The following is a 20,387-nucleotide window of genomic DNA, read 5'->3' as shown; positions in this document are numbered from 1 at the left end:
ATTGTGCAGAAAATTACCTAATTCAGATGTATCCTTAGGGCATTATGTCAGCACTTGTAAATTTGTTAAAAATAAAAGTGGACGGACCACACTCTACTGTGAAATGACCTGTCCAAATACCTGATTCAACAACAGTGTCTTTGGTTTTAAACAAAAACTTTAAAACACTGAGAGTGAATTTGACAAAGTAGCTCATAATTACCTTAAGCTAAAGGGTTTTTTTGTCTGTCTTTTTGTGTTATTGCTTTTTTTTTTCCTTTTAAATATCTTGTGTTTGCATGGAAATACCATATGAAGCTAGACACATGCGAAATAGTGGGAGACAATAACTTTGTTACCAAGTTTGAAAGAAAATGCTTCTAGACTCAAAAGTCCATATACCACAAAATGAAGTAACAAGTGAAATAACCTTTTAAAAGTCTTCCATTTACTTTACTAAGAACTAAAAAGTTTCACAGCCAAATTAAGACTACAGTTTTAAAATAATTTATTCAGTCACATAAATACTTTGTAACATTTGCATGTTCCCTTTTTCACATCCTTGGCACACAATATAGCTCTTTTACAAAACTAGTGTAAACATCCATGGAAAATAAAATTAAAAGAAAGTGGGACATAGGTAAAAATTCAATAAATAGCAAAAGGAGTGAATAATTGAAGGAAAATAAGTAACTCTTTCCTACAAAGACCATGTAATTACACTTGAATGTTTAATTGAAAGAACTTTTCATTTTCAAAAAATAGTGAATTAAAACTCAATTTCCACCTTTCTACCATCGTTGCATTTAATCAGATACATGATACAATTCTTTAACGAGTTCAAATTCTTGAACAAACAATAGCAATTCAATGCAATTGTATTATTGAGGCATCAACAGTTTTGGTTCACATACAGAAGGTTACAAACCAGTATTTGCAAGTTAGTAGTTTTGGACAGTGTAACTTCTAAACTCCCAAACACCCTTCCAATATGACATTAAGATTCTCCTTAATGAGCATTAGTGTATAATCTGTTCTTGATAAAGATTACATTAGACAGATGTTGTCGGACACCTGGATAATGCTGAATGTGGTTGAACCAACGAGACACATTAAGGTACTCCTCCTTTTCTTGCACTGTGAGGTCCACCTGCATGGGGAAGAAATAAAAGGCACTAATAATACAAGGCACTGCGTCATTAGTGTCATAACATGTGGTAAGATAGAAGTGCATAGTTCTACAGCTGACTTCAACTCCAAAAAGGTTGCTACAGCCCAGCAGTATTCTATCTTAATTTCACATATTAGAACATGCAGCCCAAAATATGTATTTACTTTTCATTTACCCAAATGAACAGACCTGGATGGTGGAACGTACATTTGAACGATAGAGAAGGTAAAAAGGGCCTTACCTTGCTTGAATCTAATGCATCTATCAATTCAAGGGGTTAGCACACAGTATTGGGGGATGCAGGGAAGAGCTGCACAACATGCACCATCTAGCAGGCAGTCCTGTCTCACAGGCAAATCAACTACTTTGTATTTCAAGGTGTATTACAAGTACAGGAGTAAGTTTTTTTCCAGGAAATCTCAGACTGGATGGAAAGATTGAAAGGTGTTTCCTATTTTGAGGAACAGTCATACAGTAGTTACTAAGAAACAGCATAGCTTAACACAGTGCTAGCTCACATTAAAATAGCAATGGCATGATTCAAATTACTACAGTAAAGCAAACTGCAAACCTGTCCATACTTCATCAAGACATTTCAAGTACTATCACTTACTCCTACAGTTTGAGGTCCTGTTGGTCACCAGAGCTCTCAAGTCAACAGCACAGTCACTGGCTTAGTTTAACCCAGATCTAAACAGCTGCAAGATCAGTCAGGAAGAAGCCTCCAACTCTCATACAGCTATCAACAGCTCCCTGCCACAGGAACTGTGGCTAAGATTAACGAAGAGCTTCAAGCCTACCTTTACTTTTATCAGAGGACTGACCCAGATAAAGTCATCTACAATTATAGATCTTAACTGTACCTTTCAAAGTCTTCTAAATTCAAGTCAGCAACATCCTCAACGCTTCACTAAAGTCTTTTATTACTTCAGAGTCTTTCTACCCAGCTGTAGAACTATTCCCATTCTGTATCACCTGTATTACTGTTCCTTGTTCATTAATTTTAGGTCTCACTCCTCTGTAATGAAGTTAGCTTATCACTTTAGACAATAACCTGTTTCTTCACATTAACCTACTACAACTGAATTACAAATGGGTTAGTCCTCAAAACAACTACAAAAACTGCATCAGGAATAAAATGTGATCTTCACATCAACCTATCTTATCTCACTAATACTTAAACCAATCAGTTCAGGATTCACCTCACTTCATTTTCAGTAAGCTAAGTTAACCATCAAGCTTAACTTAGTCATCCTGACAACACCTGCAGTCAATGAAAAAGAGCACACCTGCAGAGGATAGTTTTAACAGACAAATCAAACAGCTAGACATGCCTAATATTTTTAACACTTCGACTTTTAAAAGCTAATCAAGGTTAATCCCCTCCTCAAAAGCTAAACAGATGGCATATTCCTTATGCCTTGTTCTACAAACACCAGATTTCATCGGTAATGCAGGTTCATTGCAAATTTCACTTTGAGCACAGGACAGCTGGAAACAAATATGTTCCAAACTAAGTCACAGGAAGAGCTATACATACTCATTTACACAGCTGTACGAGTCAAAAGCTGGTGTTCAAAACAGCCTCATGTTAAATGGCACCTCATGACACACCAGCCCTTCTGAGTTCAAGAGTTGCCTACATTTGCTGCTTCTCCTTACTGTTCTCTCATACAGCCCAGCACTTGGCTTCGAATCGTAAAGCTTTAAACAGGTAAAGAGAAAATAAGGAAATATACTACAAGATGAGCCACTGGAAAAATAGAGGAAGAATTTCAAGGAGTTGCAGGATGAAATTCTAAACCAATGCCACACAGAATTAAAATTCTATTAACAGGACATTAAAAAGAACTGTGGCAACAACCAAAAAGCAAGGATCTTCCAGCTGCTCCTAAATCCAAGTAGCTCTTCTTCCCACAGGACTCACCTGCCAGAATACAAGCATAACACCACACATGTATTTCCACAACTTCTGCAGTTTTGAACTGTTATGAACCCCAGCTCAGGCAGGATGAGAAAGATCTGTTGTTCTTGCTGTCAGCATGAAAATGGAAACACTATTCCTACAGCTGTATAGTCTGATAGAAGTGCATAGGCAAATCAATTCAAACACAGCCACATATTACTTTTGCTGAGCTAGAAACATAAGAGCTCATCAGCATTAGCCAAGAGGAAGACAATAACACTGTTAAGAGTAAAAACTCCAGAACTTTTACAAGCATTAAAAGTGGAAGCTAAGAAAATGTAACACTAAGTAGTGCTTCACAAATTACCTGAGCTTCTGCAAGTACAGTACATTCAGGACAAAAAAACCCATGCAGTACCATTTAGAGGAAGATGCTTTTTCTCATCTGCATTTTAATTAATGGGCATTGGAAGCTGGTGTTTGGTATGAAGGTGTAGAACCATTTACAAAGCAACACAGAGCACAGAAATATCAACGTGTACTCCAAGGCCATCTAAAACTACTGGAAGTGAAAAAAAGTATTTATGTTTATGCAGATACTAAAAATACTGTCACTAAGTTCCATGAGTGTTATACAGTTAAAGTTACAATTACAATACCCATTAAAGACTTTGGAAAAGGTAAGTACTTGGTTATAAAAATACTGAACTAAACTTCAGATTTTGGAGCAGACACAGTGTCTTCTCCCCATAATTTTATATTGGTAATTCTCAATCTTCACATTTCTCTGATATAAGCCAAAAAACAAACTCTGGAAAACTAGTCCCCCTCCATTCTGTTAGTGCAGTGAAAAAACATCTGAAGGGCAAAACAGACAGCTACTCTCATAACAAAACCCCTTTTTGTACTCTAGGCACAACAAGCAAGATATTTTTACTTATTTACATAATGTACTCTATCAGTGAAATGTATTAAAAAGCACTTTGTGGCATGCTCTACTTTTTACTCGGAACATAACTCTTAGGTTAATTGTTTAGAGATCACTTCCACGGCATTTTTTACAACATTTTGTTAGATGGGTATTTTCTGTTCTTTCTCATTAAATTAGATAATTCCCCCAAGTTAAGAAAGGCTGCTGTTCTGCTGTTAAAATAATTATTTGCTATTAAAGCAATTATTTTAATAGCAAAGAAGCAGACACTCAATTTGACAGGCTTTTTTTTTTTTTGTGTCATGGAAAAAAAGAGGTCTTATTCCTCCATCACAAAGCTCACAAAGGGTAACCAAAGTGGTCATCATACAGTGCAACTAGAAGACTTTCTAGATGGGCTATAAATACACAAGCTTTAATTATATTTGCTTTCAGTAGCACTGGGGATACAGGCATAAATTCCTATTCCCACACCCTGCATGTGCATGGGAAGTCTAAAAATACCTGTCTACATCTGAAGTTCTTCACCCTCATGAAAAGGGTGAGATACTACCTCATTTTTAAAATTTAGCCTTTAGATATGAGGGAAAGAAAAAAACAAAAACAGTTGGTGTATTTAATGAAATACATGTACTTTCATATAGTTTTGACTAATTATCTGCTGTTAAAGGAACATGCTTCAAATTAAGTCTTTTCTTTAAAATAAAACCAGTTTTTGTAATTCAGTTTAAGTACCATTTCTAGCATCATTCTTTAGAAGGAAAGCCTGTTAACCCAGTACTAAGTAGCATATCAGTACATATTAACAAAAATTCATGGCAATCTGTTTATTATAGGAAAGTGTTCATTATGAAAAAATATTAACTGGAAAATAAGCTACTATTGCAGTCTCATTACAGTTCAGTATTAGTAGTTCTGACCTGAGGAGATCAACTTTGTTTTGTACTTGATTTAATGCAGAAATTTTGATTGAGGTTCTTCCATTTGCAGATATAAATTTCACCCATAGGCTGTTTTCTAGGTTTTATTAAAGAAATTTTCAAGTCAGACATATAGATTTGAGACTACTACTTTGGTTCTGACAAAATTTTTGAAGTATAAAACCAGATCAATCTTCATATTGATTATTTCTCTTAAACAGCACTGGACTTGTGCTGCTTGAAAATACTTAAGAAAAACAACACAGGGGAAACTTACTTTAAATTTTAAAAAATTATATGAAAACAAGTTCATTACCGTACGGGGAATTTCATGCTTACTGATTGCCTGAGCTATCCTCAAGCAATGCTTCCAAATTCATGTTTTCTCTTAAATTTTTTGCTTTGACCTTGTACAACTTCATTGTTCATATTTATCAGCATATGTATTGAAGTAATCAAAGTGTCTAAATACAACACTATTTATTAGATACATGGAGATGTGGAATTACATATGACAACGTAAATCACATTGATTGGAAAAGCTCATTTAGACCATTGGTATCAAGCATTACACTGTGTGGGTGCTTGTAACCTATATTAAGATGCACAACAACAACGTATACAATTCAGTTCCTGCCTTATTATTACAGATGTGTATTTCTGATTAATAGACTCAAAAAAGACTCAGTCTGCAAGAAGCCTGATACATTACCTGTAAATCTGACTCTCAGTCATTAAAATATTCACTACTTTCCTGCAATATGGGGATTTTTTTTTAAAAAATAGTACACATAGTACTATTGTGCTTATTAAGATAACTGGAAGAGAGAAGACGACAGGCAGGCACGCAACTGCAACATTAAGAGTTGCGGCTGTTCAGCAGACAAACTGAGTAATAAGTTCAAATGGACAAGCACGGACAGTGAAGAATAAGGCTCCAGACCCTCCTTACAGATAACAGGAAGGACAAAATGAAGAGGGGAGGAAGGGAGGAACATGAAGCTGTATGATCTAGATTCAGAAACACAAAGAAAGGAAGATGAAACCACATGTAAAGAAGAGAGCAATAGGATTGGGTGGTCTTAAATTTTACAATGAAATGTGCATCAGAAGGCTTTTAAAGTTTTAATAGCACTTGGCTCATTCAGGACAATCACAGTATGTCACTAATGAAATTTACACCATTCTGTTACTAATGTCTGTGCTAGCATGCAGTAGTTAGTCTATCAAGAGCAGAGATATTAATCCTAAAGTTACTTATCAGTAACGTTTTCAGATTAATTTTCTGGACAGCTTGATGGACAGAAAGAACTGTGGCTCTCCCCCCTCCACCCCCCTGTGCCTCCTATTTCTAGCTCCTCTCTTGAAGGATTACAGGAAACATTGATTGATGTTTTGCACGAGACTTCTGAAACAGTGGTGGATACGACAAACTGCTTCCCTGGACCACATCACATTAAGAGATACAACATTTTTTCCTGTGTCCCATCCCTCCCTTAAAGCTCAGGGCAGAGAAGCTGCTCTGAACACACTCTCTTCTTGTTACAGGAAAAATAAAAATAAAAATCAATCACAGGATTATACAGTTCAAGATCTTACCTCTACAGTTAAGTACTAATACTAATCGATTTTGAAACCTTCAAAATACATGTAATTCCTAGTCAGTAGCCTCTAGATTTTCCTCTTTATTTAGGATAGCCACCCTATTATTTGCCCTTTATACCCTCTCGATTCAGAAAATTATCTTCCATGAAATCAAACATTTCAGAAACAGATGCTGTACTATAAACTTGTCCCAAGTAGTGTCTGGATGGTTGCAGGCACCCAGGAGCACCAAGTCATTTGTTTTTACCATCTGTTCTATTTCCCAAAGCAATAACTTGTATCTTTTCTTCTTGATTAGGTAGTCTACTCTAGAGCAAACTCTAAATTTAAAATACGCTTGATTTTCCCCTGCCTAAGTTTTTTTTAAAAAAGCCTCACTTGAAGTTGTACTCTTACAGCATATACAGTCATATTTTTAGAAAGTACTTCTATGTTTTTTTCTAAGTTTACATATCATATGTGAAAGGCAATCCGCTGACACTCCAGTCAATGTATCTATCCTACTACTGGTATTTTACAAAGCAAATATGATTTAACAAAATCAATTTTAAGTGACTTACTCCAACATGTTTTCAAAAACCTTATGAAATGAAGCTTTCCTTCCCTCTCCTCTGCTTGACACTCCCTCATTTGAACTTTTACTCCTGGACAGTCAAAATACATATACTTAAGTTCTTTCTCATTTTTGGTAGTATTTCATTACTTGATCTCTCCCCTGTCCCACCTCTGCCTCCCTTCTGAAGGGCAGCATTCTTGCAGTCTTTTATGAGAGCCCTGCTTTTAACTGTAGAAGTAACCATTCACCCAGCTGACTGAATTCACTAGTTCTCAGACATAGGTGCCTTTGTCATAGACACCTTTTTCTGACTATCCCTTCTCCCTCAATTTTTTAACGTCAAACTAATTGATTTCATCTTCTCCGAAAAATTTAGCAGACCTTTACACACAAGTTCTTTGGTTTGTTTAGTAGTACCCACTCCACAGAAGAATGGCTCATTTACAGTCACATTCCAGCCACCAAAACACAAGTAACTTCTACTGCCTCATCTTTAAATTACCACTTGGGGTTCAGAACTGAGGTGCAATGATTTGTAAGCACTTCACAGCAAACCCTGAGCTAGCCACAAAGAATCTCAACAACATATCCACTCAGTATAAACTTTTTCTTCCTAAGCACCAGCTTCCCATGTTATTTTCACATTCTGTATGTTATCAAGTCTTATCACTAGGTCTTGAAGCACAAATGACATTTTGTTACGGCTCACGCTTTTATATGCATTCATCATTCAGGAACTTAATTTATGTGCATCTTTCATAGTACCAGCAGCATCTCTCCAACACTAACAAGGTTAGTACTTTCAGTTCTGTCACATCCTTTCAGTTTCATTTATCTATTTCCCCATGTAGCTCTGTAAGCAGTCATGTTTCAGCCTTGACCAGATAGGTCCTCATACCTAGAAACACAGGGATAGGTATTGCCCTTGTCACATTACAAAGAAGAAACTAAAGCATTCTGGACTCTACAGATAATATACTTCTTTTGACTGATCCATATCTGAATATTAAAAAAGTAAAAAAAATGAACAACTTGAAAACATTTACTTCAAGTTCTTACAAGAAATCTCTCCATTTTTGTTGTGTAATTTTCACTGATATATTCAGTAGGTCAACTTCTACAACAATAAACTGCCCTTCAAATAAACAACAATTACGATAGGTGTATGTATAAAGATAATACGGGTAACACTTACCATGACACGATGCAATCCATAGTACATCAAAATGTCTGCTAAGGTAAAAACGTTTCCTGCAAGATAGACTTTATCTTCCAGGTGTATGTTAAGATCCTAAAAAGGAAAAAGTAATTATTACACTGCTGTAGTACTGACTTTAAGACAAAGTATTACAGCAATTATTAGAAATAATAGAAAACTTCCTCTGAAGACCATGAATATGAAATTAACGCCAGCTTTAGTTTATCCCAACTCAAAGGAGAAAAACATTAAAAGAATAAAAAAATTCTAAAAAGTGTCAAGATAATAAACTAAAATACCATCATTCTTTGCCAGTGAGAATTCAGTAAAATTTAAACGTTGGTCTCAAAGTGCTATCCAGCTTGCTGCTGGCACATAATATTTTGTAATTCCTCCACTTATATCCACTCAAATTTTTGTAAATACAAGCATGGTTTATTTTACATATTAAGCTGACTCTGCAGAAATACTTTCAAATCTGTCTTCTTGGCTTCAAATTACTGGAAGTCAAAAAAAAAAAAAAATCTAAGAGTTGCATATTTCTTAGTACATGACTCAGAAGCACCATTGCTCTACATTTAACACTTGATAAGTACAAAATGCAGTCCTATGATCAAAGGAGAGCGTATTGCTCTTCCAGCAGCAGCTTCTCCTGCCCTCCAGGACTCACTCAACGCAGCTGGCCAGCAAGGTCCTGGAACAGCCATTGTGTAAGAACCAGGGAAACACAAATGGATGGTGAGGTGGGGGACACAAATAACATGTTTCAAGCTCAGTGCCAGAAATCTGATGCCCATCAGCTGGTTTCATTTGGCACCTGCTTTTATTAATGATGAAATCACTGCTAGCAATTCTTAATAACTGATGCTGTCAATTCAGTTGCTATCTAAGTCCATATGAAGAGAGCACTGCTTCAGCATTTTAAGATCATACCTCTCTCAACAATTACATATCAGACACTATCAGGGTGGATAGTAGAAGGCTCTCATTTAGGTTCAGTGAATAAATATTTCAAATCTGTATTACTGAAAGACCTTTTTTCATGGCTTTTTGTAAGCTTCCTCTGCCAGGAAGCAGGAGGCTGACGGACTCATTGTTCAGGTGTCTCACTTCTGAGAACACAGGCATCCCACATCAGCTCTACCTGTGATTCACCTGGCATATCACAGAACAGTTTGGGTTAGAAGGGACCTTAAAGTGCATCTAGTTCCACCCCCCTGCCAAGGGCAGGGACACCTTCCAGTAGACCAGGTTGCTCAGCCCCATCCAACCTGGCCTTCCTTTTCTCCATATTTAACCTACTTCTCATCCAATTTATACACCCTTCTGCCCCTTACTTCTCTCTCAAGAAATAAGTGTATCAGCAAACAAAATTATCTACTTTAACCCTGATCCCAATATAAGCAATCTTTACTTTCATAATATTCTTTTCAGAAATGTAGGAAAACAGTCTCCCAGCTTTTACTTAGATTTAGAAACTCTCCCTGTTAGTATTCCTCTGCTGGTTGAAGAGACTTGTAGTAAATGCATTCCTTCAGAGATCTCCTGAAGTCACACCTCTCTACCCCCCGCCCCAGAAACAGAGGTAAGGAGCTTAAACATAACTAACATTTTTCAAAACATCCCTGAAATAATTTTTCAGTCTCAATTACAGTATGTTTCATTTTAAGACAAACTTTTACTTTAAAAAAGTCTAGGGCAAGGAGAAGGGGGTTAATAATTAGCGAACAATTTAAAAATTACATTTAGCCTTAAACATATTGCAGTTTTTTGGTTTTCTAATTTTACTGATACAGAGATATCCTACAGTGCATACATAAAAAAAACCAAAACACAGAACAAACACTGATGCTTTAAGACATCTAACCCTGCATTTTAATTTGACAAGTTTGAGTCCATTATGCCACCTTAATATTTCTTTGATAACCTCTTCATGACAGGACTCCTGTACTTCTGTAATATTTAAACATCCTCATGTCTGCTTTGATTTCTTTTATTAGAACAAATCAGGGAAAAATACTGACCCCTGCATAGTTAAAATTCTGTAAGGTCATCTGCCCCTGGCTATGTAGCTTCTTTTCTTTAGACTGGTTTACTGGTTTGTTCATGTTAGCTAGCTCTCAAATTATTTTAAACATGTAACTACAGTACTGCAGAATTTCATACACACAACACAAAGGCAAATGCAATGTTAAGAAGAAAAAGCTTGCAGGAAGAAAAAATATCCAGAGATTTGCTTACCAAAAAAAAAAAAAAAAAATCAGAAACTCATCTATTCTGACACCAATTCTCTGACCAGCATTTTTAATTTGGATCAACCAGAAATTCAACATGCATTATAAGGAAAAGTAACACCACTGAAATTATATGCCCGCCCCCTTTCTTCTTTGCCTAGGCTATGGAATCAGTAAAGTAAAAAGCTCATTATTTCTGCAGCTACAGTGAACACAGTCACCTGCTCAAAATTCTGAACTTCCGTATGAATGAAGTTACAGCATGCTAATTCTTAGTTTTTATACATCGTCAAGAGACAGGCTAGTTTCTATGCAGAAAGATCATTTGCCCAGTTGTTCAGGATAGGTTAATATCATATAAAGAATAAAATTGTTCTTTGACTATACTGCACATGTATACACAAAATATTAATCAAGGAATAAATCCTCAAACTTTTAAGGCAAGGTAGGCTATTACAGGGAGAATCATTATTTATTCTGGTTCATCAAATTTTATCAAGTCAGTTAACAGAGTAAATGGAATTTGACAAAAACGGTTTAGTCTTGGATAAATTAGCATTAGTTTACAATTCTGTTTCTGAACATGTACTTTCCTCCCATAAAACAGACAGAAATTCCAATTTCATTCTGTAAATCAAGCTAATTCAGAAACACCACAGCACATTTTTTTTTTCATGTGCACTAAGCATATTTAGTTAATCTTGCCTCCTGCGTTATGCTTCCCGTAGATGATTATATTATTGGCTAACAGCCAACTGTGTTAAAATTCCTGAAAGTCAAGCTTTCTTAAGTGACCATGCTATTAAACTGAAATAGTGTTCCTGTCCTGGAGAGATTAATGAAAACATGAATACAAAACTGAATTTCTATTACAACCAGAAAACTCAGGTCTGTTAGCTGTCATTTGTATCATTGTCTTTCACATACTGAATGTCACTACTTAAATTGATTACATATATATAATCCCAGTATTAAATGACTGAAATAGTCTTGGAAGTTGCTTGTAACTACATGAACTTATTGTTGCAATCCCTCAGGAAACCCCCTCTCAAGTTTCAGACAGATATTTAAGGCATATCTTCAGTCTGATGCACTAATACTCCCTGAACAACTGCAGGAATTCAAATTCCATTTTTGGGTATGAGGGGGGAAAAGCAATGGAAAGAAGAGTTGTTGCATTATTTATAGCCTAACCGATGGATTTCCATTTGCTTGTTCTATGGAAAAAAAATCCAATTTACAGCTCATATCTAGAGTGACAGCTCAACACATCCCATCCATAGCACACTTCTGGCTACCCCACGGTGTTGCTTACTATCTTTTAAGTATGCAACCTAATTGTTTGTAATCCAATTCATCCATTAAAGTGACTGAATCCCTTCCAGTCACCGCAAGTTGAGACAGCGGCTCAGGTAAGTAATAGATGCTTCTTATAACTCAAATAGCTTACAATAGATCTAATCATACTCTGATTTTGTCTTGGATATTTTGTTCACAACACCACACTGCTGCTGTACGTACCTCCCTTACACACAGAAGCACATCCTTTCAGTCAGCAATGTTCTCGAGGTCATTTATGTCCTAAATATCTTTATATCACACTATGCAAAGACAAAGAGCTGAGTACTCTCAAATGCCTCAGGAAAGCCTCTGACAATGCAGAGCCCAAGAAAAGGATTCTGCAGCCATAAGCAAAACTGCACTGCTGGGGCACAGCCATATTTTTAATTCTAATGCAAGACTTTCTTGCCTAACTGGCAAACTCTGAGCTAAACCTGGTCTGGAAGAATATTATATTCAACATACTGAGTTTCCTGAGAAAGACAGGAGAAAAATAATCATCAAGTATTGCCCAAATAATCAAAATTCAATCTTTTACACCTGTAAGCACACAAAAATATCCTGATGCTAACAGAAAAGGGAAAGAAGTGAACACAAAGTTAAAGTTTAAAAAAATGCTTGCTGGACAAGCTTGCTTAAGTGGATAGGCATCCCATTTAGAAGTCTGTCAAAGAACAGTGCACAAGAACTGTGGATTAACAGCATGAACAGAGCGTGGATCAACCTGCTTATTTATTTGTAGAAAGAGTAATTTTTCAAACAAGCATATTAAGTAAGAATTGAAGCTCTCTTATTCAGACTTCTAATTAGATTTCATGTTTACAGTCAGATAGTAGGGGAAATAGGACAAAACTAGTTGAAATCATGGAACATTTTTTGAGACACAAAGTAGTACACAAAAGTTCCTGGTTCTAATTACACTTCAGAGATTATATAGAGATTCCTGCATTTCTGTGGAAGCTTTTCTGTGAATTGAAGTACAAGCTCCCAGTTATTTAGAATATGCCTCTGAAGATGTGGGGGGTGCAGCAGAAAGAACCCTCAAGTTTTGAATATCTAAAATTGGCAAAGCAGAGACATTCAGATCTCCTGAATGGAATTAACATCCAAGTAGACATTTGATGGCACAAGTGGTTCACAAAGGGTTGTAACTCCTTCCCAGAAGGACAGAAAAACTACTAGTTATCAAGTACAACTACTCAGTCATTTTCAGATTTTTTTTTTCCCTATGCAGCTTCATTTACCACTAACCAAATATCAGAGCAGCAAAGGAAATACTCTCTCATCCCATGGAAAAGGAAGTTACAGAATGCATTTAATATTATGCTGTCACTGCTATTGACAGTTATCATTCCTGCATATCTACTGAAGAACAGTCCAGAGGTATTGCTGCCATTTATTTCAGTTTCAACTCCTGTACTGGACAAAGTTAGACAAAACTCCAAGAGCACTTTCATTGGCCAGTTCTGAACAGTATGGCATTTGCTCTGAATGAATATAAAAAACCTGGTTAAGATGGTCTGACTATTTCATGATTGTTTTCATGCCATGTAACAGCTTCAGTCAACACATCAGTAAGAACAATTTTCCTAAGGCCAACAGAACACCCTTTCTGTTCAACAAACATTAAACCAGTTATTTACTGTCATTTTTCAGAACCACATCACTTCAGTTAAGGGTTAAACAGAGGCAGCCTAAAGTTTATAGCAGAAGTGACTGAACTGTTTTTGGCACAGCTTATTATAAATTGTGGCTCTAGGCTGCAACTGTCCCAAGACTGCCATTGTGTATTCCAGGCACGTTGTAAAACTACCTCAGACTTGCTTCCCTATTTTAGTTTTTCTTTTTTTCACCCGTACTCCCTTTTGGCATAGTATACTTTAATGGTAGACTGCCTCTTTCTGATTAATCATGGTGATAAGAGAACAAATTAAAAAAAAAAAAAAATCTTAATTGCTATACTATTAAATTATTAGTGCTGGAACAATTCCACAGCAGCCCTATGTCAAAATAAATTCTGGCTATTCAACATCCGCTAAGAAAAAAAATCCATGGGAAAATTTTAAAGCAGTAATATCTATTAGAATATACTTAAAGCCAGAGATCCTCCCTCAAGTAACACTGTTTCTCAGTAAGGAAATTTTGCTTTGTTTGGAAACAATTTATCTACACACTTGTATTTCAGTATATTGTCTTTTCTACACTGTCAATGTTGCTAAGACTCAAACTGGAAACAGATACCAGCTTCAGCATGGAACCATCATATCTCTGCATCTGGCTTTAATACTCAAATGCAGTTCTGCAAATACCCACATGTGTGTGCTGACAAAACAGGTATAATTGCTTAAGTCATCCAGAGCGGATGTATTTTATTATAACAAGCCAGAAAGCTCACTTTTGTTTTTTATATGATAGAAGGGCAAGAAAGGTAAATAAAAGTTATTTATTTTCATGCGGTCTTCTCACAGTTGGGGAAATAACAAAAGGCATCATAAGTTTGCTTGAAAAAAAACTGATATTAAAAAACCAAATACTTTGACAAATATTATGTAAAAACATTAATTAGACAAGAGGGCCCTCTGAGGGGCACCTAATCATAGCACCTGTTCAAAGTACATCTAAACCTAAAGCTAAATCCTGATTAGTCAATGCCTCCTTCAGTCAAGGTCTGAAAATCCCAAAGGGTAGACAGTTTTCTTGCGGCATCTGTAGAATAACCATGACCGTAAAGGTTTTGATAGCATTTGCATGTAGGAAGTAAGACCAGAGATGTTACAACAAGAGAAGCAGTGTAAACAAACTCATGCTTTATCAATGGAAGATATTCCATAAACACATTGAGATAATTCAGGTTATCTGGGATGTGAGAGAAATGACTCTTTAGGGCTTTCACCAAGTTGATCCTTGTAAAGCAGGCATGATATTCCAAGTCCTCAAAGATCAAGGAGGCTGTCAGTTTGAAAAGGACAACAGGCTACTAACAAGGTTTTGCTTTGCACCATTTTGAGATGCAAGATTCTCCTTGATTTTAAGTAACACAATGTGTTGACTCTTGAGCACTGCTTCAGTTTCTCTGGTTTCTGCAATAGTTCTACTTGCCTGACGCTCGTCACATGAAGTCAGAAGCGTTAAGACTCTGCTAGCCTCAACCTTCCTAATACCTTGCAGCTCACAAAACTATTTCTAAACCCACTCACTAGTAGCACTGAGCATTATGTACTTTCCATCTAAAAGACACTTCAAATTAGAAAAAACCCAAACACTTTAAAAATTGATTGAATTTCAGTGCCCTTTCATACACTTAGTAAACAGAGCCCTTAGCACTTCACAGTGTAAAGCAAATTCTCTCTTCAAGCTCTGTTCCCACAGGACTGCACAAATACTAATTACCAGTCACAAGGAGTAAGAAGGAAAATAAAAGTTTAGCTGTCTACTCCCTGCCATCTGGCTGCTCAAATAACGGGGTGACCCTTGAGATTCTTTTCTGCTTCCACCTGTTTAAGAAGTAAGCTCCAGACTACAAGAAAAAAGTTGAATACAGTAGACCAAAGTCTCCATACAAAGTAGCTTGACATGAAGGGCAGTTTTGCAGAGGTTCCTTTATGATTTTACTTTTCACACACAATTCTGGTATTGATACTAGAAGGATTTACCAGACTAATACCACACCAAGCATGACCTGTATTCCATAATTACCAAATCAATAAGAATAGCTCTTAAAACAATCAGAGCAGTGTTATCTTGAAATACAAGAACTTGTTTATAACTGAGGTTTTATGAAGATAGTAAGAAACTGGCATCTTACATGACTAATAAGAGACTAGGCAACTGAACAATCTCTAAACTATCTGGAATACTCCACGTTGTTTACAGCATTACAGCCATAAAACAGTTTAAGAGCTCTGCTTCATATATTTCACAGTTTAAGCCGTTTTCCTTCCTGTTTCAGGTTGTTTGGATATTTTTGTCAATAAAAGTGAAAAGCAACAAGCAGAACAACCCAGTACCTAAAGATACTGACAAGTCCTCGGTATTTTTTCTGTTTTACTAATTGGTTGTTCATACACACATTAGCACTGCAATCTTCTTCAAGGTCAAGTCAGTCCAAAATTCAGCGGCAAGGTAACTAAGTACTCCTTACCTTCAGAATTATTCTAGTATCTTCTTTACTAGAGCGTCTGTCTACTTGAGTCACTCTATACTCCAACCACTGCTGAACAACAGCTTTCTCTTCTGCAGTACTTCCAAGCAGTTGGTCTTTGTTAGCCTGTTTAACTAGGTGGGCTGCTATGGTCATTAACCCTGTCAGACCAGGACCATTGTTTGTTTGAAGAACAGGAACCTAGAAAAGGAAACAAAAGTGTAATACCAAACAACTCATTCAAAAAGTAGTCTCTATAAGAATAGCTCCTGGGTTTTTTATAGCTCCTCAAGAAGATCTTTAAAGCAATTTATCAGAATTTAGAAGTGTTCATACTAAAGATAGTAACATCAAAAAATCTGTGTATGTTCTCTTTTTACTCTGGAGTGGTTTATTTTCAGCTTTTACAGAGAAGTGTATTTAACACCTGTACGAGGACAAACCAAGACACTTTTAGATCCAATTAATCAAATTCTGCCAATATTAGCAATAAATTGTACTACTCGTTCTAACACTGGCAGAAATCTTATCAACTAACTTTGAACTCATTTTCAAATTCAGGACTCTGACTTAATATTGTAAAGTCAGCAGCATCGATTTTCTCTCTGCGCAGACTGCAGTAGCTAGATTTACTGAAATGCTTATTCATACTTACTGTTCCATTGCCAAATACTCTGAGAGAAGTTAGCAGTTCACTGGTATTGGGGGTGACAACATACCCCTAGTTTTAACTATGTCTTTGTTAGCAGCATTACCATGAGTTCAACTGTGGGAAAAGAAACTGAACTGCTAGAAGTCAGAAATTAATTGAATAAATTGAAACTCACTGCAACAGACTAAAGCCCATCCAATCATTTATGCCATCAAATGATAGAAGATAAACTGATTAAAATGCAATACTTTGAAGGGTTTAAAAAGCGTCTGACCACATAGAGTAACCTGTCAACGTTCAAATTTAATTAATATAAGATGCAAATTGAAAGCACAAGATTCATCTTACAGACCCATCAAGAGTCCTTGACTACAATTCAGTTTTTCCACTGAATGTGCAGTCAGAAAAACTATGGATAGATTTAGTTATTTCATTTTTCAGGCCTATGCTTTACAGGAATAGCATTAAAATGCCATTTGGGATGTTAAATAACGAAGGAAGCTTTTGCAACCAAAGAATGCCTACATTCATTACTCAAACCATAAACAGCAAATAAAGTCAAGTTAAAAAAAGCAACATATAAAAACATAAGGCAACTGCACAGCTTCTTTCCCCTGTTGCCCTTCTCTGAGAGAATCATGTAAAGGCCCTCACACATCTGTGACACCCTCTGCCCCACATTAAATTTTTCATGCTTCAGCTGCCTCTTAAACCACGGAACTTAATGTTCCCATACACTCTTCAAAACGTCAAGATTTTTACTTTAAAGAGGGAAATATTTTAGACCGGCTAGTTCTTCACTATAGATGCATTTCTGACGTTAACAACGTATCTTTTTCACGTAATTTCGCCACACCAGCACAGATATAAGTGCCCTGGCACGAGGAAAACGCAGGGAGGAGAAAGCCGCAAGAACAAATCCACTTTAAGCCGACATCCCTCTAACGAGGCACGATAACCCATTCCACAGGCAGAGAGGGAAGAGGCTTCCGGAACCTGCGAGCAGGCGGCGAAGCCGTAGAGCTGCAACTTAAAGCGGGTGGGGGAGGAAGGGGCTGTGGGAGAGGAGGCGAAACCCCCGCTGGAAGGTGCGGTGGGGGGGGAGGGGGGGGGAGCGCGCGCCCTCCCGCCCGCCCCCGACGCCTCCTCGCTCCCTTCACCTTCCGCTCCCCCTGGACGCCGTACTTGTTCCCTTTCGGCAGGCCCAGCCACTTCTCCAGCGAAGCTAACTCCTCCGCGCCCGGCCCCAGCCGTGCCGCAGCCGCCATCTTCGGCGGCGGACCACCTGGGAAAGGAAAGACACCAACAACCGCCCACCCCATTGGAGGACGCCGCCTGAGGAACCGCCGCCGCTATTGGCCTAAAGGGGCCGGCCAGCCAATCAGACGGTCGATGCGCCCCACGCATGCGCACAGTCACGCTTGGCGTTGAGACCCGGAGGGGGGGGGAGAGCAGCGCTGCGGTTTTCCAAACGCGCATGCGCAGCGGCGGGAGCGCCTTCCTTCCCCGGTAGCTTGCGCATGTGCGCGCCGGGAGCTAAGCGGGAGGGCGCTGAGCCACGCCCCCATTCGGCGTGGCCTCCGCCGGTGGGCGGGGCGAGCCCTGAGGGCGGTGGGAGGTGGGGACGCGGGTTCGAGGCCGCAGCCCGCGGTGTGGGAGGGACGGACGGACGGACGGACGTCGCCGTTATTGGGGTGCATCGGGGGGTCCCGCCAGGTCAGCTGGGCGGGCGCGGCTCCCCCTTCGCGCAGGTTTCTCGGGAACCAGCGCTGACGAGGTTACCCAGCTTATCCCCCTGTTTACCAGTCCTGCCTTCCTCTGCCCTGCACATGTTGAACTCGTCGTCCAAGCGCCGCCAAATTCAGCTGGGTGGCTGAAGTTTTCAGAGAGCTACATTACGAGAGATTTTGTGAAATGAAGGAAGGAAGGTCGCGCAGAACCAAGCCATTATATCAGGGCACCAAAGGAAGAGGAGGGATAGAAGTAGGGTTAAGAAAAGCACATTAATGAACCATACTTAATGATAGTGTTGCAGTTACCTTAATAAAACAGTTTGGATCCTAGAATATTATTTCGATTTTAGTTAAAAAAAAAAAAAAAAAAAAAAAAAAAGACTTTGATTTAAAATGGAGTTATAGCAGCTGTGACAATATAAGGTATGTTGAGGCCCTTAGGAACAGATAACTAGTATGGTGTTTGCTTTAATCACTATAGGAATCATTATTAACTAGTATGGTGTATGCCTTAATCACTATAGGAATCGTTATGGACTCTGAATCAAAACAATGGGTACTGATTATGGATCTTGAGTTAAAATGACTATGTAACCATGACTATGTAACCATGACTATGTAACCATGACTCTGCTGAAAAAGTGTATAAATACGTGGTGTTTTGTATCTGTCGACTAACACGTCTTTGGCGGAGTTATCCCCCGTGTTCCCCAGCGCTGGAATAAAGAAGTGCCTGCTTATCTGCTGTGTGTAGATAAGTTCTATTCGCGATTGCGACCGCTAACAATAGTACTGAAGTTAAGAGATAAAAACCACAAAATCAGAGCTGGCCACGAAAGAGCCTGCTTTAAGTGCACATTAGTGTGTTTTGGATTTGTTAAAGACGTGATTTAATCGTCTAATTGTACTCTGCTGCAGATGTCATACCTCTACATCTGATCATAAATGTTAGAAATTATAACAATTCTAGATGGGCAGGCCTATTTGTGCAGAATTATCAAAGTGCAATTCTTGATAGAAGACTCTTAGATACCAAACTAGCATAATTTCACTAAAAACAGTGAGCTAGTCTTGTCCTACTACTGACAATTTCAAAATACAGACTCGGGGCTATCACTGCGTTAGTCATCTTAAATAAGATGATCCTGACGAATGTCCTGGTTCTTCAATTAAATGCTTTCTCTTGATATAAGGTGACATTTAGATTTGTACCTTCTGTTGCAGGAAAAAGTCTGAAAGTGGCCACAGGGCCTTCCTCTGAGTGGGGAGCAATTCTGAAATCATGAGTAGATTTTTAAGCTTTTGCAGGAATTTGTCCAATCTTTTATATTAACATCTGCAAAGCACTTCATTTAAACAAGTTAAATTGCTCTGCCTTGAAAATGACGTTGCTTTTTGCAAAGTTTTTTTAATTCTCAGTCCCTTTCCTGTGGCAAAATTTTGAAATGCTAGTGTTCCAATGTGATATTAATAAATGATCTAAGATTGTACAGAAAGCCTCCATTTTCAGTGGGCAAACTGATAGAAATGTTTTGCTAATTTTTAAAAAAGCTAGTTGATTGTTTCACTATTGAAAGATTTCACTCTCAATAACGAAACATCCATCAGTAAATTTATACCTACATTTACAGCTTATTTTATAAATTTATAATTTTTAAGTGCTTTGGAATCTAGAAGGTGAGACTTACCAGCATGAAATATTAGTATCAATGGATTGATATAGCTATCAGTTACAATAAAAAGGTTACAATTTCAGTCAGTTTTAAAGTCCTTGGAAGGGGAGACTTAATAAATTAGGTGGAGGAGATTAACTGCTTACAGCTGTGGAGCACTTTTCCCTTGATAACAGTGTTTAGCAGTGTATCTCTCCCTTTCTTCTCCTGTGCACAGTTCTCCCCTCTTCCCATTAGGTGGAGCTTTGTGATTAAGACTGCAGAAGGAACTTGCTTCAAAGTGCAAAATAATTCACCAAGGAATGGCTGGGGGAGGAGGCGAACGAAGCCTACTTGGCTTAGAGGTA

At 37.8% G+C, this 20,387-nt stretch overlaps 1 protein-coding gene across 1 annotated transcript; it reads right to left on the bottom strand.

Annotated features, from left to right (window-relative positions):
• Positions 1-470: 470 nt before the first annotated feature.
• On the bottom strand, positions 471-17,927 carry EEF1E1 (eukaryotic translation elongation factor 1 epsilon 1). The gene is made up of 4 exons (XM_032991937.2): positions 17,795-17,927; positions 15,983-16,183; positions 8,264-8,359; positions 471-1,129 (listed from the first exon to the last, which is right to left on the bottom strand). Exons 1-4 carry the CDS (start codon positions 17,900-17,902, stop codon positions 989-991), a joined length of 546 nt encoding a protein of 181 aa, XP_032847828.2. The 5' UTR covers positions 17,903-17,927; the 3' UTR covers positions 471-988.
• Positions 17,928-20,387: the final 2,460 nt, after the last annotated feature.

Source organism: Tyto alba, unplaced genomic scaffold (assembly GCF_018691265.1).
Source record: "Tyto alba isolate M040663 unplaced genomic scaffold, T.alba_DEE_v4.0 Super-Scaffold_48, whole genome shotgun sequence".
NCBI lineage: Eukaryota > Metazoa > Chordata > Aves > Strigiformes > Tytonidae > Tyto > Tyto alba.
The sequence above is the reverse complement of the archived record's forward strand: the minus strand, read 5'-3'. Positions and strand labels throughout refer to the sequence as shown.

Coding starts and splice junctions, on each gene's coding strand:
- EEF1E1 (XM_032991937.2), bottom strand. CDS start 17,902: ATGGCGGCTGCGGCACGGCTGGGGCCGGGCGCGGAGGAGTTAGCTTCG. Junction 16,184..17,794: donor GCGTCCAGGGGGAGCGGAAG/GTGAAGGGAGCG, acceptor TTCCTTTTCTAG/GTTCCTGTTCTTCAAACAAA. Junction 8,360..15,982: donor ATACTAGAATAATTCTGAAG/GTAAGGAGTACT, acceptor TTTCCTTTTTAG/GATCTTAACATACACCTGGA.